Consider the following 23,271-nt stretch of genomic DNA (forward strand, 5'->3'; position numbering starts at 1 on the left):
ACAAATATTTACATATTGTGGTCAGGAGAGACCAAACATACTGCATTCCGGGGCGCACAATCATGGACAATCTATTTTTAATAAGAGATGTTATGGATATGTCTCTTAATGAAAATATAGATGTGGGTTTTTTATCTATCGATCAGGAGAAAGCTTTTGACAGGGTGGGTCATGAGTACATTTTCAAGGTCTTGGAATCTTTTGGATTTGGGAATGTTTTTATTTCATGGATACGTTTGTTATATAATGGTGCTTCAATAATGCTCAAGTTGGGGACAGGTCTGACTTATCCAGTGCCTGTAGGAAGAGGTATTCGGCAGGGGTGTCCTCTCTCGGGGCAACTCTACAGTTTAGCAATTGAGCCCCTTTTATGTAAATTAAGGAATGATTTAAAGGGTTTTATGGTTCCAGGTGCCCCAAGGGTTTCAAGATACTTTTTGTCTGCTTATGCCGATGATGTAACTGTCTTTGTTACCAGCCAAAAAGATGTAAATGTATTATGTGAGTGTTTAGATGTTTACGAGAAAGCGTCTTCGGCTAAAGTAAATTGGGAAAAAAGTAATGGTTTTATTGTTGGTCAATGGGAGAATGGTGGGCCACCTCCACTTCCTGGGGGATTATTCTGGGGAAGAGAAGGTATAAAGATTCTTGGAGTATTTTTAGGAGTAGAAAGCTATAGGGCTAAGAACTGGGAGGGTTTGCTGGAGAAGGTGTCTGCTAAGTTGTCTAAATGGAAATGGCTATTGCCAGAGCTATCCTACAGGGGTAGAGTTTTGGTTATAAATAACCTGCTGCTTCCATGTTATGGCACCGATTGAGCGTCTTAGAGCCACCAGAGGACCTTGTAAAAAGTATCCAGAGAAGTTGGTGGATTTTTTTGGACAGGGCAGCACTGGATTCCTGCGTCAGTTTTGTATCTTCCAACTCATGAGGGCGGACAAAGTCTGATTGATATCAGAAGCAGGATTTGCACCTTCCGATTACAAGCAGCGCAGAGACTATTATATGAAGAGGACGTGGAGTGGACTAATGTGGCATGCGCTCTGTTAAGGAGAACATCAAACATGGGATATGACAGACAGCTGTTCTTACTGAAAGTGAAGGAACTGGATTTGAACCTTTTGACCTCTTTTTACCAATCCATGCTTAAAGTGTGGAATATGACTTTTATTGTGACCAGAGACATGTTGCGACCACAGGACTGGCTTTTGGAGAACCATTGTTCCATAACTCTCTGATACAAACAAAAATGTTGTCTTCATGCAGTGTGAGGAACTGTCTGGTCAGAGCTGGATGCATAAAAATTGAACATCTAAGAGACGGTAACGAGTGGAGGACAGCAGTTTCGATCCAAATCAAGACAGGAATACGCTCTTTACGTCTGCTGGACCAGATGTTAATGGAAGTACGTGCAGCGCTGCCTGGAGCATGCAGAGAAGCATTAGGAATTCCTTTGGAAGAATGGGGCCACAGTTTTCCACCTATACGAGTCTCTGCTGCACAGGAAATTCAGGATGAAGATACTTTTTTATCCTTTAAAACTCCTGAGTTAGGATCATTTCAAGACATTGGCAAAAAGGCTCTATACGTTGTGTGTGTTAAAGTGTCTCATCAGACTGTTTTGAGAAGAGTCAAAACATGGAGGTGGCCAGAAGTGTTTGGGCCAGACTTTAGAGGATGCTGGAGATCTCTGTACAAGCCTCCTATAGAGAAACGGACAGCAGATTTACAGTGGAGACTCATCTATGGCATAATAGCAACAAACAGACACGTGGCTCACCTGAATCCGGAAGTAGGGAGGGAATGTCTCTTTTGTGGGATGGATGAAACGGTTGATCATTTGTTTATTCAGTGTGGCAGGTTAAGAGGTCTTTTTTATTTTTTAAAGGATTGTTTGAAAGTATGGGTGAGGAATTTTCCTATCAAGTTTTTATCAGTGGTCCTAAGTATAAAGTCAGTGAACGAATAAATTGGTTTTGTTAAATTACCTTTTAGGATCATCCAAAATGGCAATTTGGAGAACTAGGAAGAACAAAACATTGGGTACTGGTTCAGTTGATGCAGAAAGAGTTCTGAAAGGGATGGTGGCTGCTCGAATCAAAATAGAATTTGCTTATTTTAAATTAGTTAATAATATAATAGAATTTTCTGCAATATGGTCTGTGGGAAAGAGTTTGTGTGAGGTTGGGCAGGATGAAGTGTTGGTTTTAAAGATTTAAGGAAAGGGTGAAAAATCCTTATTGGATGTTTGTTTGTTTTGATTTTTTTTTTTGTATTTTTGTCTTCTTTTTATTATTATTTTATTTTATTCTCTGATGGTTTTGTAGTTCTTTGAATGATATTGGAATGAAATATGATAAAGGATAAAAATAAAGATGTGTAACCTCTCTCTTTATTTCTCTCTCTCTTTATTTCTCTCTCTCTCTCCTCTCTCTCTCTCTCTCTTTATTTCTCTCTCTCTCTCTCTCCTCTCTCTCTCTCTCTCTCTCTCTCTCTCTCTCTCTCTCTCTCTCTCTCTCTCTCTCTCTCTCTCTCTCTCTCTCTCTCTCTCTCTCTTCCTCCTCTCTCTCTCTCTCTCTCTCTCTCTCTCTCTCTCTCTCTCTCTCTCTCTCTTCTCCCCTCTCTCTCTCTCTCTCTTCCTCCCTCTCTCTCTCTCTCTCTCTCTCTCTCTCTCTCTCTCTCTCTCTCTCTCTCTCTCTCTCCCTCTCTCCTCTCTCTCTCTCTCTCTCTCTCTCTCTCTCTATCAGCTCTGGAGGCTCCTCGATACCGCCACAACCCCACCGATCAGACGGTGAATGTGAGCGAGTCTCTGCAGATGGAGTGTGATGTGGAAGGCACACCTTCTCCACAGCTGTCTTGGTCCAAAGATAACCAGCCCCTGCATCAGATATCAGGTTAGTCCGGTGGCCTAAACTCAGATTAGGGCGCTTTTACACTGGGTGTCTTCTTTAACTTCTATGTGCTAATGTTTACATTCATCATTTGATTCATTGCACTTATTGTGTTTCTGTAATTAGTACATCTACAGGTCCTTCTAAAAAATTAGCATATTGTGATAAAGTTCATTATTTTCCATAATGTAATGATAGAAATTAAACTTTCATATATTTTAGATTCATTGCACACCAACTGAAATATTTTAGGTGATTTTGGCATACAGCTCATGAAAACCCAAAATTACTGTCTAAAAAAAAAGGTTCTGTAACGAGCTATTAACCTAATCATCTGAATCAACTAATGAACTCTAAACACCTGCAAAAGATTCCTGAGGCTTTTAAAAACTCCCAGTCTGGTTCATTACTCAAAACCGCAATCATGGGTCAGACTGCCGACCTGACTGCTGTCCAGAAGGCCATCATTGACACCCTCAAGCGAGAGGGGAAGACACAGAAAGACATTTCTGAACGAATAGGCTGTTCCCAGAGTGCTGTATCAAGGCACCTCAGTGGGAAGTCTGTGGAAGGAAAAAGTGTGGCAAAAAACGCTGCACAACGAGAAGAGGTGACCGGACCCTGAGGAAGATTGTGGAGAAGACCGATTCCAGACCTTGGGGGACCTGCGGAAGCAGTGGACTGAGTCTGGAGGAGAAACATCCAGAGCCGCCGTGCACAGGCGTGAGCAGGAAATGGGCTACAATCAATCAAATCTACAATCAATCAAATCTACAATCAATAAAATCTACAATCAATAAAATCTACAATCAATAAAATTGTAATGAAGTTCGTAGATGGGAAGGAAGGAGGCGGGAACCGTGCGAACGTTCAACAACATTTATTAATTCAAAATAAATAAACAAAACGAAAGTAAAACCGCGGGCAGCCCCTCACGGACGACTGCCCGCAAACACACAAAATAAACCATAACATAAAATCCAGGCCTGGTCCTCTCTCGTCTTCCGCAGCTCTCGTTCCTCCTTTTATGCTCCCGTCACATGGCCGCGAGACGAGACCGGTGTGCCACGCAGCTGGCACTTGTCAACATTAATCACCGGCCCGCTCTCGCGGTCCCTCGCCCCGCTGCCTGTCACACCACAAAAATCTACAATCAGTAAAATCAATTTAGCAAGTTTTAGGTCAAAAACCAACAATTAACAAATAAAATTAGTAGCATTATGCACTTTTTGTTTGCATAAATATTAAAATAATATTAAAAATGATGGACAGATTTTACAACATAACATGTTATCTACTAACATGCAAGTTCTGACAGAAATAGTTTCAGCCTTACCACTTCAGCTCTGCTGCACATTTTGCTTTTTTTTGAGAATTAGGAATATCTGAATTTAGAAGAGCGCCCTACCCACATACATTGGAGTAAATTGATAAAAATGGTCTCATTTTACAGAAAAAACTCTAAATTTTAACACAGTGGCGGAATAATGCATATATTATATTGTATCTATTCACAATCTTATGATAAACATAGATAAAAAATAAATATTTAGATTTTTTTTTAATTAATTTGTTATTTAAAAATCATTTTGGGATCCAAGCTTTTTGGAAGTTTCTGCTGATTCTATAATTTGGGGCTAAACAGGGGGAAAATAATTTTCTTGATATCTCCTTGCAAATAAAAGTTATTGAGATTTATCTGACCAAAGTGTCCAATAACTCCTCTTCATCTGCACTGACATCAACTGGCCACTAGGAAATCGGAAAGAAGGCTCCGCCTCTTCAAATTTGTAAAGGGAGATCTTGGGCTGTGATTGGTCTAGAATCATGATCCACATGTCTATAGAGAGCTGCGATTCTCAGCTTTTCTGTAGCATGATGCAATATGTGACTAATGTGACGTGGCTAACATCGACAATCAAACAAATAGCAATAATAAGAGTATTTATCTGCATCACATGTTTTGATCTGGACATCGGTGACATATTACAGTGTCGTTTGGCCATACTTGCCCACAGACATGTAAAATAGTCTCATTTTGAAGCAAACAACCTAAGGAACAAGCTGATATAGCGTTTGAGATTAGTAGCTTTACTACGAGTTTGTGATCCGAACAGGAATATGACTCATGTGTTTGCTTGTTCAAAGGAGTCAATTCATCTTTGTGATTCTTTTGATAATAAATTTACTGTGAGTTATTGGATCGGTGAAATTAACGGCTCAGCGATATTCCTGAGGCCGATAGCTTTCATTTGATATATGACTTGTGTATTTTAGGTGTGTTTGTGTGATAAAAATATTACATTTTAAATTATTTGCATGATTTTCTCAAGGGGGGGTCATTGCGGGGGGGGCGAATTCAGACCGTATTATTTTCTTCTAAGTAATATAAATGCAGAAGTTTTTGGGTTATTAAGAAAGCGGTTCTAATCTTTCAAATGATACCGTATATGTCTAGTTTTGTGGTGTATGAGTCCGACTTTTTTAAAGATTAAGATGATGCAGTTTTGGACCCACGGGTGCAGAGCTGAAGTGGTTAAAATATGATAAATAATAATAATAATAATAATAATAATAATAATAATACATTTTATTTGTAACACACGTTATATTAAACAAAATCTCAAAGTGCAACAGATTTAAAACAATCCAAAAAAAACCATGAGAAGTAACAAATCAACCAAAAGCTCTGCTAAAAACTAAATGACTGTCATTTTATCTGCTCCGAGACGTCCTTATTATCCGGAGTGTTACGTTTTGATTTTTTAAAAATGTTCATTAGATTATTTTCCGTCTGCGATTTTCGCTTATGAACCTCGGTAAACAAAGCACGACTCATGCGCTTGGAGGACTGCATCACTTTTGTGTCTTAATGCCGTTTTAATAACACTTTTTATTATCAAACACGTCCTGCGGTTTAGCAGCAGACTGTTTTATGACCGTCTCTGATCTAGCTGATCTGGACATTAGCTTGTGCTTTTAGGGAATGAAAGCGCACGGCTGTGAAGGAAAGCGATGCACTTAAACATCACCGCTGGAGTTTCCTGCTGTCATTACTGTAGGGTTGATGATGTCGGTGTAATAATGTCTTCAGACACCTGGAAGATCTGCCACACCGCTGAATGCTCTGAAGAAATCGTAGTTGTCCGCTGCGGTTTAATTCGCATGTTTTGGCCTTCCTACAGACCAGCAATCAAAGCTATTATCGGCCGGTAATGATCGGATCACCTTTATTCCCACCAATGTTTCCTTCTCAACAGCAGCACGAGTGTTTTACAATACATCAACACAACCACTGCTAAACACGCTCTTCTTACTCAGCATTCTTCTCGTTTCTAGTCAAAATATCTACAAATTCTTACATTAAGAAATAATTACTAGGTAAAATTATTGTCTTGTATTGGGAAAAAATACTCAAAATGAAGAGAGTTTTTTGCTTAAAATAAGATAAATAATCTGCCAATGGGGTGAGAAAAATTATGTTTTAAGTTAATTTTGCTTACTACACTGGCAGATTATTTATCTTATTTTAAGTAAAAACTCTCTTCATTTTGAGTTATTTTCCCCCAAAACAAGTTTGTCTAGTTATTGCTTGGTAGTGGTTGCTTGTCTAGTTAATACATCTTGTTTTAAGAATTTAATTTAATTTGTATTTTAATTTTAATTTTATTTTTTTTATTTAATTTTATAAATTTAATTTAAAAAATATATATATTTTAATTTAATTTTAAAAAATTAAAAATTAAAGTTTAAATTAAATTAAATTAAAATAAATTTTAAAAAAAGTTAATTAAATTAATTTTAAATTAAAATTAAAATTAATAAAAAATATATTTTAATTTAATTAAAAAAATTAAAGATTAAATTAAATTAAATTAAATTAAAAAATAATTAATTCAATTAATTTTAAATTAAAATTAATTAAAAAAAAAGTTTTTTTAATTTTAATTTAAGTTAATTTGTTTTAAGTTATTGCTTGGTAGTGGTTGCTTGTCTTGTTAATATTTCTTGTTTTAATAATTTTTAGATGTTTGAACTAGAAACAAGACAAAAATACTAAGTAAGAAGAGCATTTTTTGCTGTGTAAACATTGTACATAAAAATGTAATATGTTTTTTATTACAGTAGTAAAGACAGCTATGAAGGGGAAGCAAAAAAGCATTTAGCACGATATGTGATTTTGAATTTGATGTATAGCGTGTTGACTATTTTCTTCAATTTAATTCCATCTCTCCGCATGTTCAGCTCTCCTTCAGATTAACATAAATGTGCTGTTCCCCAACGATCCCATTATAGATTACATTATACACACCACAGCAATGCCCTCCAGCTCAGCACATTTGAATAGGAACACGCTTACTCATGAACACATACTAACTCTCTCTCTCACACACACACACACACACACACACACACACACACACACACACACACACACACACACACACACACACACACACACACACACACACACACAGTACAGTACATTAATGTGCCGGAGGTCTGGCTGGACTTCGCTAAAGTACTATATACCGCTCAGGGAATGTGTGTGTGGGCCGATAGTGGGCTGTAAGTGAATTCACATGCGCTGAATGTACGGTTTGTGCGAAGGTGTTATGGGGAGGATATTATATATGATATCAGGAGCAGACTGAGGTTAAGAGTTAGCTGTTAGCAGGAGTGTGTGTGACTGGAATGTGTTAAAGTAGCTCAGTCTAACCACACACTGCAAAATATGCTCTTCTTACTCAGTATTTTTGTCTTGTTTTTAGTCAAAATATCAAACAATTCTTACATTAAGAAACATTTACTAGACAAGGAAAAATTATTGTCTTGCTTTGGGAAAAATAACTCAAAATGAAGAGAGTTTTTGCTTAAAATAAGATAAATAATCTGCCAATGGGGTGAGAAAAATAATCTTGTTTTCTGTTTGAATTAAGATTATTTTTCTCACCCCATTGGCAGATTATTGATCTTATTTTAAGCACAAACTCTCTTCATTTTGAGTTATTTTTCCCAAAACAAGACAATAATTTTTCCTTGTCTAAATGTTTCTTAGTGTAAGAAATGTTAGATATTTTGACTAGAAACAAGACAAAAATACTGAGTTAAAAATGCATTTTGTGCAGTGTAATTAATATATTCGAGCACAGATACAAATGAAATGTATTATTATTATGAGTTTATGTGAGGATTTATGTCCACCCCAGATCTCTCCCGGATTTGGATACGCAAATATTGACAGGTTGTGTGTTTGACAGGTCGTGTGTTTGACAGGTCGTGTGTTTGACAGGTTGTGTGTTTGACAGGTCGTGTGTTTGACAGGTCGTGTGTTTGGCAGGTCGTGTGTTTGACAGGTTGTGTGTTTGACAGGTCGTGTGTTTGACAGGTCGTGTGTTTGACAGGTTGTGTGTTTGACAGGTTGTGTGTTTGACAGGTCGTGTGTTTGACAGGTCGTGTGTTTGACAGGTTGTGTGTTTGACAGGTCGTGTGTTTGACAGGTCGTGTGTTTGACAGGTCGTGTGTTTGACAGGTCGTGTGTTTGACAGGTCGTGTGTTTGACAGGTCGTGTGTTTGACAGGTCGTGTGTTTGACAGGTTGTGTGTTTGACAGGTTGTGTGTTTGACAGGAGGTGTGTTTGACAGGTCGTGTGTTTGGCAGGTCGTGTGTTTGACAGGTCGTGTGTTTGACAGGAGGTGTGTTTGACAGGAGGTGTGTTTGACAGGTCGTGTGTTTGACAGGTCGTGTGTTTGACAGGTCGTGTGTTTGGCAGGTCGTGTGTTTGACAGGTCGTGTGTTTGACAGGTCGTGTGTTTGACAGGAGGTGTGTTTGACAGGTCGTGTGTTTGACAGGTCGTGTGTTTGACAGGTCGTGTGTTTGGCAGGTCGTGTGTTTGACAGGTCGTGTGTTTGGCAGGTCGTGTGTTTGGCAGGTCGTGTGTTTGGCAGGTCGTGTGTTTGACAGGTCGTGTGTTTGACAGGTCGTGTGTTTGACAGGTCGTGTGTTTGACAGGTCGTGTGTTTGACAGGTCGTGTGTTTGACAGGTCGTGTGTTTGACAGGTCGTGTGTTTGGCAGGTCGTGTGTTTGACAGGTCGTGTGTTTGACAGGTCGTGTGTTTGACAGGTCGTGTGTTTGACAGGTCGTGTGTTTGACAGGTCGTGTGTTTGACAGGTCGTGTGTTTGACAGGTCGTGTGTTTGACAGGTTGTGTGTTTGACAGGAGGTGTGTTTGACAGGTCGTGTGTTTGGCAGGTCGTGTGTTTGACAGGTCGTGTGTTTGGCAGGTCGTGTGTTTGGCAGGTTGTGTGTTTGACAGGTCGTGTGTTTGACAGGTCGTGTGTTTGACAGGTCGTGTGTTTGACAGGTCGTGTGTTTGACAGGTCGTGTGTTTGACAGGTCGTGTGTTTGACAGGTCGTGTGTTTGACAGGTCGTGTGTTTGACAGGTCGTGTGTTTGACAGGTTGTGTGTTTGACAGGAGGTGTGTTTGACAGGTCGTGTGTTTGACAGGTTGTGTGTTTGACAGGTTGTGTGTTTGACAGGTCGTGTGTTTGACAGGTCGTGTGTTTGACAGGTCGTGTGTTTGACAGGTCGTGTGTTTGACAGGTCGTGTGTTTGACAGGTCGTGTGTTTGGCAGGTCGTGTGTTTGACAGGTCGTGTGTTTGGCAGGTCGTGTGTTTGACAGGTCGTGTGTTTGGCAGGTCGTGTGTTTGGCAGGTTGTGTGTTTGACAGGTCGTGTGTTTGACAGGTCGTGTGTTTGGCAGGTCGTGTGTTTGACAGGTCGTGTTTGACAGGTTGTGTGTTTGACAGGTTGTGTGTTTGACAGGTTGTGTGTTTGACAGGTCGTGTGTTTGACAGGTCGTGTGTTTGACAGGTTGTGTGTTTGACAGGTCGTGTGTTTGACAGGTCGTGTGTTTGACAGGTCGTGTGTTTGACAGGTCGTGTGTTTGACAGGTCGTGTGTTTGACAGGTCGTGTGTTTGACAGGTCGTGTGTTTGGCAGGTCGTGTGTTTGACAGGTGTGTGTTTGACAGGTCGTGTGTTTGACAGGTCGTGTGTTTGACAGGTCGTGTGTTTGACAGGTCGTGTGTTTGACAGGTCGTGTGTTTGGCAGGTCGTGTGTTTGACAGGTCGTGTGTTTGACAGGTCGTGTGTTTGACAGGTCGTGTGTTTGGCAGGTTGTGTGTTTGACAGGTCGTGTGTTTGACAGGTCGTGTGTTTGACAGGTTGTGTGTTTGACAGGTCGTGTGTTTGACAGGTCGTGTGTTTGACAGGTCGTGTGTTTGACAGGTCGTGTGTTTGACAGGTCGTGTGTTTGACAGGTCGTGTGTTTGACAGGTCGTGTGTTTGACAGGTCGTGTGTTTGACAGGTTGTGTGTTTGACAGGTGTGTGTTTGACAGGTCGTGTGTTTGACAGGTCGTGTGTTTGACAGGTGTGTGTTTGACAGGTCGTGTGTTTGACAGGTCGTGTGTTTGACAGGTCGTGTGTTTGACAGGTCGTGTGTTTGACAGGTCGTGTGTTTGACAGGTCGTGTGTTTGACAGGTCGTGTGTTTGACAGGTCGTGTGTTTGACAGGTCGTGTGTTTGACAGGTCGTGTGTTTGACAGGTCGTGTGTTTGAGAGGTCGTGTGTTTGACAGGTTGTGTGTTTGAGAGGTCGTGTGTTTGACAGGTCGTGTGTTTGACAGGTTGTGTGTTTGACAGGTCGTGTGTTTGACAGGTTCTGTGTTTGACAGGTTGTGTGTTTGACAGGTTGTGTGTTTGACAGGTCGTGTGTTTGACAGGTTGTGTGTTTGACAGGTCGTGTGTTTGACAGGTTCTGTGTTTGACAGGTTGTGTGTTTGACAGGTTGTGTGTTTGACAGGTTGTGTGTTTGACAGGTTGTGTGTTTGACAGGTCGTGTGTTTGAGAGGTTGTGTGTTTGACAGGTCGTGTGTTTGACAGGTTGTGTGTTTGACAGGTCGTGTGTTTGACAGGTTCTGTGTTTGACAGGTTGTGTGTTTGACAGGTCGTGTGTTTGACAGGTTGTGTGTTTGACGTTGTGTGTTTAACAGGTTGTGTGTTTGACAGGTCGTGTGTTTGGCAGGTCGTGTGTTTGGCAGGTCGTGTGTTTGACAGGTCGTGTGTTTGACAGGTCGTGTGTTTGACAGGTTGTGTGTTCGACAGGTCGTGTGTTTGAGAGGTTGTGTGTTTGACAGGTGGTGTGTTTGACAGGTGGTGTGTTTGACAGGTCGTGTGTTTGAAAGGTTGTGTGTTTGACAGGTCGTGTGTTTGACAGGTCGTGTGTTTGGCAGGTCGTGTGTTTGACAGGTCGTGTTTGACAGGTTGTGTGTTTGACAGGTCGTGTGTTTGACAGGTTGTGTGTTTGACAGGTCGTGTGTTTGACAGGTCGTGTGTTTGACAGGTCGTGTGTTTGACAGGTTGTGTGTTTGACAGGTTGTGTGTTTGACAGGTCGTGTGTTTGACAGGTCGTGTGTTTGACAGGTCGTGTGTTTGACAGGTCGTGTGTTTGACAGGTCGTGTGTTTGACAGGTCGTGTGTTTGGCAGGTCGTGTGTTTGACAGGTGTGTGTTTGACAGGTCGTGTGTTTGACAGGTCGTGTGTTTGACAGGTCGTGTGTTTGACAGGTCGTGTGTTTGACAGGTCGTGTGTTTGGCAGGTCGTGTGTTTGACAGGTCGTGTGTTTGACAGGTCGTGTGTTTGACAGGTCGTGTGTTTGGCAGGTTGTGTGTTTGACAGGTCGTGTGTTTGACAGGTCGTGTGTTTGACAGGTTGTGTGTTTGACAGGTCGTGTGTTTGACAGGTTGTGTGTTTGACAGGTCGTGTGTTTGACAGGTGTGTGTTTGACAGGTCGTGTGTTTGACAGGTCGTGTGTTTGACAGGTCGTGTGTTTGACAGGTCGTGTGTTTGACAGGTCGTGTGTTTGACAGGTTGTGTGTTTGACAGGTCGTGTGTTTGACAGGTGTGTGTTTGACAGGTCGTGTGTTTGACAGGTCGTGTGTTTGACAGGTCGTGTGTTTGACAGGTCGTGTGTTTGACAGGTCGTGTGTTTGACAGGTCGTGTGTTTGACAGGTGTGTGTTTGACAGGTCGTGTGTTTGACAGGTCGTGTGTTTGACAGGTCGTGTGTTTGACAGGTTGTGTGTTTGACAGGTGTGTGTTTGACAGGTCGTGTGTTTGACAGGTCGTGTGTTTGACAGGTCGTGTGTTTGACAGGTCGTGTGTTTGACAGGTCGTGTGTTTGGCAGGTCGTGTGTTTGACAGGTTGTGTGTTTGACAGGTTGTGTGTTTGACAGGTCGTGTGTTTGACAGGTCGTGTGTTTGACAGGTCGTGTGTTTGACAGGTCGTGTGTTTGACAGGTCGTGTGTTTGACAGGTGTGTGTTTGACAGGTCGTGTGTTTGACAGGTCGTGTGTTTGACAGGTCGTGTGTTTGACAGGTCGTGTGTTTGACAGGTCGTGTGTTTGACAGGTTGTGTGTTTGACAGGTTGTGTGTTTGACAGGTCGTGTGTTTGACGTTGTGTGTTTGACAGGTCGTGTGTTTGACGTTGTTTGTTTGACGTTGTGTGTTTGACAGGTTGTGTGTTTGACAGGTCGTGTGTTTGACAGGTCATGTGTTTGACGTTGTTTGTTTGACGTTGTGTGTTTGACAGGTCGTGTGTTTGACGTTGTTTGTTTGACGTTGTGTGTTTGACAGGTCGTGTGTTTGACGTTGTTTGTTTGACGTTGTGTGTTTGACAGGTTGTGTGTTTGACGTTGTGTGTTTGACAGGTCGTGTGTTTGACGTTGTGTGTTTGACAGGTCGTGTGTTTGACAGGTCGTGTGTTTGACAGGTCGTGTGTTTGACAGGTCGTGTGTTTGACGTTGTTTGTTTGACGTTGTGTGTTTGACAGGTTGTGTGTTTGACGTTGTGTGTTTGACAGGTCGTGTGTTTGACGTTGTGTGTTTGACAGGTCGTGTGTTTGACAGGTCGTGTGTTTGACAGGTCGTGTGTTTGACAGGTCGTGTGTTTGACAGGTCGTGTGTTTGACAGGTCGTGTGTTTGACAGGTCGTGTGTTTGACAGGTCGTGTGTTTGACAGGTCGTGTGTTTGACGTTGTTTGTTTGACGTTGTGTGTTTGACAGGTTGTGTGTTTGACAGGTCGTGTGTTTGACAGGTCGTGTGTTTGACGTTGTTTGTTTGACGTTGTGTGTTTGACAGGTTGTGTGTTTGACAGGTTGTGTGTTTGACAGATGTGTGTTTGACAGGTTGTGTGTTTAACAGGTTGTGTGTTTGACAGGTCGTGTGTTTGACGTTGTGTGTTTGACAGGTGTGTGTTTGACGTTGTTTGTTTGACGTTGTGTGTTTGACGTTGTGTGTTTGATGTTGTGTGTTTGACAGGTTGTGTGTTTGACACATTGTGTGTTTGTGTGCAGGGATCCTCCTTCAGGACTCCAATCGGACTCTCAGCATCCAGCGCGTGCGAGAGGAAGACGCCGGTCAGTACACCTGCACCGCCTGCAACCAGAGGGGCTGCGTAAATTCCTCCGCCACCGTGGCCGTCATCGGTGAGACTCGCTCGTACTCTAGGGGGCGCTCTACTATACACACACTCATTTACTACAACATAAACAGACACACACTTTTATAGTGATGGGCTGATTTCAAAACAAAGCTTCGAACCGTTATGAGTCAGTGAATCGATTCATGATTCGGATCGCGAGGCAAACTGCTGAAATCCCCAAGGCGGTAATCTAGCGCTCGGAAAGCCTTCACACCCATAGGGGCGGCCATTGCTAACCAAGCCATCACCTGCTGATAGCATCCCATTGTTGTTAACACAACACTGTCATTATTTTTACCCCAGCTAGAGGGTGCATGACTTTAAAACGTAAATATAGGGCGTAATAAGGTGCTTGAAAAACGACCTTGAGCGACGAGTTGTGTTTTTTTGGAGGACAGGTTGTTTAATAGACTATCATGTTTTGTCTCCCAGGCTCTGATGACAAGACCAATGTGGAAATAGTGATTCTGATCGGGACAGGAGTCATCGCCATCTTCTTCTGGGTCCTTCTCCTCGTCATCTTCTGCAATGTGAAGCGGGTCAGTGCAGCGGCTTTCACTTCTTTACAATTCAGGGAGTGTACTATGATGTCTGCAAGGCTTTTCAATAACAATATGCAATTACATCAACTATGGCTTTATATCAGCATGAGTAGTGGAGTCAGCAGTTCTGCCGGCCCTGGGCTCTTATAGTTATAGTTATAGTTATGGTAATTGTTATGATGTTGTCCTGCAGGTGAACCCAGCCGATATTAAGACGGGCTATCTGTCCATCATTATGGACCCGGGGGAAGTCCCGCTTGAGGAGCAGTGTGAATATCTGCCATACGACTCCAGCCAATGGGAGATATCCAGAGACCGCCTGCGCCTCGGTACTCTCACACATGCTTCATTTCAACATACTCATCAAGACAGCCATTTTGAGATAACTGAGTGCAATTTAGTTCGACCTTAAAGGGATAGTTCGCCCATAAATGAGCCTGTGATGTTTATCTGCAGGGCGTCCCAGATGTAGGTGTGTTTGTTTCTTCAGGAGAACACAAATGAAGATTTTAACTCAGCCGTTGCTCGTATAATGCGTGTCAATGGGGTGTATTTCTATGAGAGTAAAACACACACACATACGAGTCCATATTAAACCCTGAGGCTCGTGGAGACACACTGATGTCTTAAGACACGAAACGATCACTTTCTGACAGAAACACAACAGTATTTGTGTTATTTTACCTCATATCAGACGAATCTCATCTAGTGTTCCCAGCGCCATTACTTCTGGCGGAGAAGGTCAAAATACCGGCGCGATCATAGATATATTTACATCGATGTAAATATATCATTCAACTGATCAATCTAGGCACTATCAGAGGTGGACAAATACACAACGTCATTACTTGAGAAAAAGTTAAAGGACTGCTGGTCAAATATTACTCTGTTACAAGTGAAAGTTGTAAAACAGATTTTTACTGGAGTAAAAGTACAGAAGTATTTGTTTTCAAAAGTACTTAAGTATCAAAAGTAAATGTCCTTTATTATGTCGCTGCATTATTGTATTATAGTTGTATAAATGCACATTATGCCATCATGGTTTAAGCCAGTCAGTGACGCTCCATCTGACACACTAGCAGACGACTAACTTAAACTCATTTAAATACTAAAGTTACAAAGCTCTTTATAAAGCTGCTGTCACTTTAAGGCCGAATGCACGGATCCAATACACTGATACACATCTGATATTCTCACACTGTTCACCTTCACTGAAGACAGAATCAACTTTGTTTATGTGAATCCTCCACTAAATGAGCATTTGGACATCCGTCTTCTTCCATTTTGCTCTAAACTATAAATCAGTGTTTAATAAATGCTGTGAAATCATTGAACTTCACGAGACTCTACAAGAGTGATTCCTGAAAGGCTTTCTGCAAAAACCCAAACACCTTTTAAAGAAGAAAAAAATCATCACTGACTTTCAAAGCTGCGACAGAAACGACTTTCCACTTCGAGGACCTTGATAGAAATGTAGTGGAGTAAAGAGGACGATATTTGTCTTTCAGATGGAGTATTCATTTATATATTTCCATAGATGCCTCATTCGACTGATCTGTGCAGGCACTAATGAGGAATCTATGTAAATATATCTATGATCGCGCCGGTATTTTGACCTTCTCCAGCAGAAGTAATGGCGTTGGGAACACTAGATGAGATTCGTCTGATATGAGGTAAAATAACACAAATACTGTTGTGTTTCTGTCAGAAAGCGATCGTTTCGTGTCTTAAGACATCAGTGTGTCTCCACGAGCCTCAGGGTTTAATATGGACTCGTATGTGTGTGTGTGTTTTACTCTCATAGAAATACACCCCATTGACACGCATTACACGAGCAACGGCTGAGTTAAAAATCTTCATTTGTGTTCTCCTGAAGAAACACACACACTTACATCTGGGACGGCCTGCAGATAAACATCACAGGCTCATTTATGGGCGAACTATCCCTTTAATTTCAACAGCTCTGGTATAGGATTCACTTTGGCCCAAATACAGAACACTCATGGCTTGTATCCCAGAAGGAAAGCGTTTCCTAGATATCTTCTCAGGGAGTCTTAATTCAACATTAAACTTGACCCAAGTCTAGGAATCCTACGGGAATGTGAATTAAATGTGTTATTGTTAAGTCCCAGTGGCCCACAAAAGGCACAAAAACATCATAAAGCATCATCTACGTGTTGTGCACTATATTATAAGTGTTCTGAAGCCATTCCATAGTTTAATGTGAAGTACAAATTAATATTTAATCATTAGATTCAAGTTCACGTCAATGCTTCCCTCCGCTGCGGCGCAGTCTCTCTCCATTCAGCGTTTGGTTACGACAGTCAACTCCATCAAACTCTCTCCAAGATTATTTATTGTTTCTGTTATGCTTGATCTATAGATAACGCTCTATGGTTTCTCATAAAATGACTTTATAAAATGACTTTTGCTGGCGTTTATTGCTGTAAATCATGTTACGTTCTCCTGGGTGTCTGTTAGATCACAACACTGGACTAGATGTTGTATTGTTCTTCACACACAGTAGCTGAAATGTTAAACTGTTAAAGGTAATAAAATATTGCATAGATACACTACGCGTCGATATACGGGATGCGCATACGTGCTTTTAGCCGCTATGAAAGATTATTAATAGCCTTTCTTGTTCTGCCTTATCTATAATATGTTGCTTCCTCATTAAACATATGCGCTATAGATTTAAAATAAATGTAATTTTTTAGTATATAGGCCCTATTTCTATAAATATATTTACTTGTTTTTCGTGAATGTATTTTGTGTAACATTTTACCAGATTTAGAGCTACACACTATTGTGCACTCATGATTTTGTAACTTTTGCGGCTAAATTATGAACTAATCTAATGTCTTCACCATCTAGTGTATAGTTGTTATAGATTGTGATTATATATATATATATATGTTTAACTCACAGAAGAGTGATTATCAGGTCAACACACTGAGGTATAGAAATTCTACATAGAATTTTTAAACAAAACTGCATTGGTATCGGTTTAGATCGGTATCGATATAATTTTTAAACAAAACTGCATTGGTATCGGTTTAGTATCGGTATCGATAGAATTTTTAAACAAAACTGCATTGGTATCGGTTTAGTATCGGTATCGATAGAATTTTTAAACAAAACTGCATTGGTATCGGTTTAGATCGGTATCGATATAATTTTTAAACAAAACTGCATTGGTATCGGTTTAGATCGGTATCGATATAATTTTTAAACAAAACTGCATTGGTATCGGTTTAGTATCGGTATCGATAGAATTTTTAAAAACAACTCTATTGGTATCGGTTTAGTATCAGTATCGATAGAATTTTTAATTTTGGATTGGATCGATTCTGAAAAAAATGGCATCGGTGCATCCCTAGATGTCACTTTGATATCACCTGACCCTTGTCCATGTTTGCAGGGAAGGTGCTCGGGCACGGAGCTTTCGGGAAGGTGATTGAAGCTTCTATCTTTGGACACGACAAGAAATCCTCTTCAAACACAGTGGCTGTCAAGATGCTGAAAGGTTCAGTCTTACCCGTAACCTGCCGTTAATACAGAAATGCTCATTGACTGTGACATGCGTTTACTGAACTGTTGTGTATGACAGAGGGAGCCACAGCCAGCGAACACAAGGCACTGATGTCCGAACTCAAGATCCTCATTCACATTGGAAACCATCTCAATGTGGTCAACCTTCTCGGGGCATGTACCAAACCCAACGGTATGATGCACCTGATACCTTTGTTCCTGGATGCGGGATTTGGTGATCTCAAATTGCTGTGGTGTGGTCAGAGTGAGGTGACAATGACACATGCAAAGTTTGGGGTCGATATGACAAAGCATCGCAGAGATACAGAGTTGTTTTGGCATGAGTCCTCAACTTTGTTGCTGCGCTATACAAAAAAAGTTTAGTCTATCGACATGAAATAAAAAACTATTTGTCGGCACTGTCTGAAGAGGATACGATTCGATTTTGGTGAAAATCAGACAAATGATCTAGAAATTATCTCTAAATTTTTTAAGAAAAACAAAATGGTGGACAGGAAGCTCAGCCGACAATGGCAAAATTGGTTTCTGTATTCTCTGCATGAGAACAGCTTCATTACAATAAGCTAATTTGATTAAACGGTCTTAACATTTTTGGAAGCTTCATTATAACTTTTGGCCACAAAGTGGCACTGCCCCCAAATTTTTGAGTACTGTCACTGATGACACATATCGAGTTTTGTAACGATACGCCAATGCGTTCGTAAAATCTAGCATTTTACAACATAATTCAAAATGGCCGATATTTGGTATCGTTCAATTTGACATGCCACATCAAATCTAAAGAGACCAGTTTTGCGAATTCGTTTGCGCATTATTCAAGAACGGTTTGATAAATCAACTTGAATTCTATAACTTTTTTCCGCATGGTCTGAAGATGATCTGTCTCAATTTCCGTGAAAATCAGAGCAACGTTTAAAAAACGTAGATTTTTCTGAAAATTCTGAATGGCGGAAAAAATGTAATGATGGAAAATGGCGTCATAGGGTGCAATCGAAAATCGTTTTAAAAGTTTTTAGCACAAACATAAGTCAATCTTTAAACAGGTGGTGGCGCTAGAGGAACAGGAAGCTCAGCCGACTATGGCAAAATTGGTTTCTATATCCTCGACATGAGAACAGTTTCATTACAATAGGCTAATTTGATTAAAAGTTGTTAACATTTTTGAAAGCTTCATCGCAACGTTTGTCCACAAGGTGGCACTTCCCCGAAACGTTTTGAGTAGCATCACTGATGACACATATTGAGTTTCGTAATGATACGCCAATGCGTTCGTAAAATCTAGCATTTTACAACGTAAAGCATTGTGGAGATTTAGCCTCATGTTAATTTAAGGTGCGCTCTTTGTCAAATTTGTTTGCGTGTTATTCAAAAACGGTTTGACGAATCAACTTGAATTCCATAACTTTTTCTCAGGATGGTCTGAAGATGATCTGTCTCAATTTTCATGAAAATCAGAGCAACGGTCTAGGAGGAGTTTAAAAACGTAGATTTTTCTGAAAATTCAAAATGGTGGAAAAATGCCGTCATAGGGTGCAATCGAAAATCGTTTCAAAAAGTTTTTAGCACAAACAAAAGTCAAACTTTGGACAGGTGGTGGCGCTTGAGGGATTAAGTTAGAGACTCCAAATTTGCTATGTTGAACGTTCAGACTGTCTTTTATCAGTGTGCCAAATTTCATACGTTTCCTGCAAGCGGTTCTATGGACGGCCATAGACTAAAGAGTGGAAGAAGAAGACGTAACGACTACAATAGGCGCCTACGTACCTTCAGTGCTTGACCCCTAATAAATAGCCACAGCCTTTCAAACATTATTGTTTAATTGTACCCCTCAGTATGACTCTGTTTGTCTCTAAACCTCTGTGTTAAATCTGATTGTCAGGTCCTCTCATGGTTATAGTGGAATATTGCAAATATGGAAATCTCTCCAACTTCCTGCGTGCCAAGCGGGAGTTTTTCCTACCATACAGGGTGAGAGAGACGCTCACGTTTATAACATAATTCATAAATGCCCCACAATCAGCAATAGCTCAGATGTGTGTAACATGGCTTGTGTTTGCAGGATCGATCTCCTAAAACCCAGAGTCAGGTGCGCCGAATGATTGAAGCGGGTCAAGCCGGCCAGAAGGAACATGAGCCCTCCGCCTCCTCCAGCATCGGCCCGCCGGCGCAGTCTCGCGGTGAGAGCGGATATACACCGATACTTAAAAACATATCTAAACACAGCCATCTTGTTAATATGCTTGTCGTTTTGGTCATGTATATCAAAGGAACACTCCAGCGTTTTTTAGAAATAGGGCTTGTTCAACTTCTTTCCTACATTTAGATATGTGGGCAAATGCTTTTTTGCCTCATGCATTGTTTTGGTTTGGCAGGGTCGCCGCTAGCTTAGCTTAGCATAATGACTGGAATCCTATGTTGCCAGATAGCATGTCCTGAGCAAAAGTGATCCAAAAAAAAAACGAATTACTTCTTGTGGCCTGCGTATTCATGAGTACAAATAGGCGATTTCCTAGGCAGATATTGATTTGGGATTATATTATGGGGAAGCAGAGATATCACGACTCATCCTCACGTCTGGGTTTTGAGCGATCGCAATGTGAAGTGTGATATCTCTGTGCTAATTCATGCTATTAAAATGTTAATTCATGATAATGAGCTAATTTGTGTTAACGACATGATAAATCATGTCAGCAATCATAATAAAACATGTTAGCAGAATGCGAAATCATGTTAGGAATGAGCTAATTCATGCTAGTAAAATGCTAAATCATGTTAAGAATGTGCTAATAAAATGTTAATTCATGATAACTTTGAGCTAATTCATGCTAGCAAAATGCTAAATCATGTTAGGAATGTGTTAATTCATGCTATTAAAATGTTAATTCATGATAAAGCTAATTCACGCTATCAACATGATAAATCATGTTAGCAATGTGCTGATTAATGCTAGTAAAATGCTAATTCATGATTACAATGAGCTAATTCATTCTAGCAAAACATGATAAATCATGTTAGCAATGTGTTGATTAATGCTAGCAAAATGCTAATTCATGATTACAATGAGCTAATTCATTCTAGCAACATGATAAATCATGTTAGCAATGTGTTGATTAATGCTAGCAAAATGCTAATTCATGATTACAATGAGCTAATTCATTCTAGCAACATGATAAATCATGTTAGCAATGTGCTGATTAATGCTAGTAAAATGCTAATTCATGATTACAATGAGCTAATTCATTCTAGCAAAATGATAAATCATGTTAGCAATGTGTTGATTCAAAATAGCAATGTGTTAAACCATGCTAGCAAAATGATAAATAATGTTAACTATGTGTTAACTCATGCTTTAAAACATTAAAACACACTAAGGCGTTAATTAATGTTAGCAATGTGTTAATACATGTTAAAACAATGTTAAATCATGTTATGAATGTGCTAATTCCTGTTAGTAAAATGTTCATTTTTGATAACAATGAGCTAATTCATGCTAGCAACATAAGTCATGTTAGCAATGGGCTGATTCATAATAGCAATGTGCTAAAACATGCTAGCAAAATGATAAATCATGTTTGCGATGTGTTAAATCATTAAATTAAGCAGATATCTTGAGGACATCGAGGACTTTAATCAATAGCAGCATCGTCAGAAGCACTTAGAACACCTGAGCAATCGCCCACTCTTTTGTATTACATTATCTTCCTGAAAACATCGCTAGCATATTAAAGCGCTGTGTATGTTCTTTCCGCGGCTGCAGTGGATGATCTCTGGAAGACCCCGCTCACGATAGAGGACTTGATATGCTACAGCTTTCAGGTCGCGCGAGGGATGGAGTTCCTGGCGTCTCGAAAGGTACATTACTGTATAACTTCCTCCCGCTCCGCCTCAGTCACGTTTAGCGGATTATAGATTAAGATGAGCTTTAGCTCTCTGATAAGTCATAAAATTTCATCCACCGAGTGTCTACTGCTACCAAAGCCTAGCAAATAGCTTAGTACATGCTAACAATGTGCCAAAACATGCTAGCAACATAATCATGTTTGAAATGTATTAAAACATGTTATTAACAAGCTAATCCATGCTAGTAACATGTTAAATGTTAAATTGTTAGCAGCATGTTAATTCATGCTAGCAATGTTAAAACATGTTCATTTTATTTTAGCAATGCACTTATTCTTGTTAGCCATGTGGTAATTAATTCTAGCTAAATGCTAATTTATGTTAGCAATGTGGTAATTCATGTTATAAATGTGTTAATATGCTAGCAAAATGTTAAAGCCTGTTAGCAAAATGTAAAAATATGTTAGCATCATTCTTAATCATGTTAGCAAATGTGTTAAAACATGTTATTAATAAGCTAATCCATGCTAATAACACGTCAATTCATGTTGACTATGTGTTAAAAGATTAACAGCATGCAAGTTCATGTATTAAAACATCTAAATGTCAATTCATGCTAACAATGTGTACAATGTGCTTATTCATGTTAGCAAACATGTTAAATCATGCTATCAATGTGTTAAATAATGTTAGCAAAATTAATATTAATGTTAGCAACATGTTAATTCATGCTAGCAAAGTGCTAATTAATTTTAACATGCAAAAACATGCTAACAGTGTGTTAAAACATCATATTAAAAAGCTAATCAATGTTAGTAGCAAGTCAATTCATGTTGACAATGTGTTAAAACAACTAAATGTCAATTCATGCTAACAATGTGTTAAAAAACAAATACGTTAATTCATGCTAGCAATGTGTTAAAAAACAAATACGTTAATTTATGCTAGCAATGTGCTTATTCATGTTAGCAAACATGTGAAATCATGCTATAATTGTGTTAAATAATGCTAGCAAAATGTATATTAATGCTAGTCTGTTAATTCATGCTACCAATGTGCTAATTAATTTAACAACATCCAAAAACATGCTAAAAATGTGTTAAAACATGTTATTAATTAGCTAATCCATGTTAGTAACAAGTCAATTCATGTTGCCAATGTGTAAAAACAAGTAAACTTGTCTATTCATGCTAGCATCATTCTTAATCATGTTAGCAAATGTTTTCAAACATGTTATTAATAAGCTAATCAATGTTAGTAGCAAGTCAATTCATGTTAACAATGTGTTAACATTCATGCTAGCAAATGTGTTCAAACATGTAAACACGTTAATTAATGCTTAATTAATGCATGAATAAAATTTGTTTATTCATGTTAGCAAACATGCTAAATCATGCTATCAATGTGTTAAATAATGCTAGCAATGTGCTAATTAATTTTAACAACATGCAAAAACATGCAAACAATGTGTTAAAACGTGCTAGCAAAACATTTTTTATAACAATGAGCTTAAAAGATTCTAGAAATAGTACATGATAAAACTCTGAGGCAAGGCTTTGTCAAGCCAGCGTAGCGTTTGTCCAGACGAGCGTAGATGAGCTGGTCAGGGATGGCGCGGGCTCTGATGTTTTGGCTGTGATTGTGGCAGTGCATTCACCGAGACCTGGCGGCCCGAAACATCCTCCTGTCCGAGAGCAATGTGGTGAAGATCTGCGACTTCGGTTTGGCCCGTGACATCTACAAGGACCCCGACTACGTGCGCAAAGGCAACGTAAGACAAACCTCCGCTATAAACTATTCCATCTGGATCTCAAATAATGTGGCTATAGAAGACCTGTGCTGCAAAAACTGCTTTCTTACTCAGTATTTTTGTCTTGTTTCTAGTCGAAATATCTACAAA

The 23,271-nt window shown here is 39.9% G+C and overlaps 1 protein-coding gene across 2 annotated transcripts in view; it reads left to right on the forward strand.

Annotated features, from left to right (window-relative positions):
• flt4 (fms related receptor tyrosine kinase 4) overlaps positions 1 to 23,271 on the forward strand; it is a 106,615-nt gene that overhangs the window by 70,366 nt on the left and 12,978 nt on the right. For both annotated transcript variants that reach the window (XM_067456782.1, XM_067456781.1), the window contains exons 14-23: positions 2,748 to 2,894; positions 13,307 to 13,438; positions 13,867 to 13,973; positions 14,170 to 14,305; positions 17,401 to 17,505; positions 17,590 to 17,703; positions 19,411 to 19,499; positions 19,591 to 19,708; positions 21,289 to 21,383; positions 23,020 to 23,142. In XM_067456782.1, the coding sequence (XP_067312883.1) occupies positions 2,748 to 2,894; positions 13,307 to 13,438; positions 13,867 to 13,973; positions 14,170 to 14,305; positions 17,401 to 17,505; positions 17,590 to 17,703; positions 19,411 to 19,499; positions 19,591 to 19,708; positions 21,289 to 21,383; positions 23,020 to 23,142 (1,166 nt within the window). The remainder of the gene's footprint in view (positions 1 to 2,747; positions 2,895 to 13,306; positions 13,439 to 13,866; positions 13,974 to 14,169; positions 14,306 to 17,400; positions 17,506 to 17,589; positions 17,704 to 19,410; positions 19,500 to 19,590; positions 19,709 to 21,288; positions 21,384 to 23,019; positions 23,143 to 23,271) is intronic.

This window comes from Pseudorasbora parva, chromosome 11 (assembly GCF_024679245.1).
Source record: "Pseudorasbora parva isolate DD20220531a chromosome 11, ASM2467924v1, whole genome shotgun sequence".
Taxonomy (NCBI): Eukaryota; Metazoa; Chordata; class Actinopteri; order Cypriniformes; family Gobionidae; genus Pseudorasbora; species Pseudorasbora parva.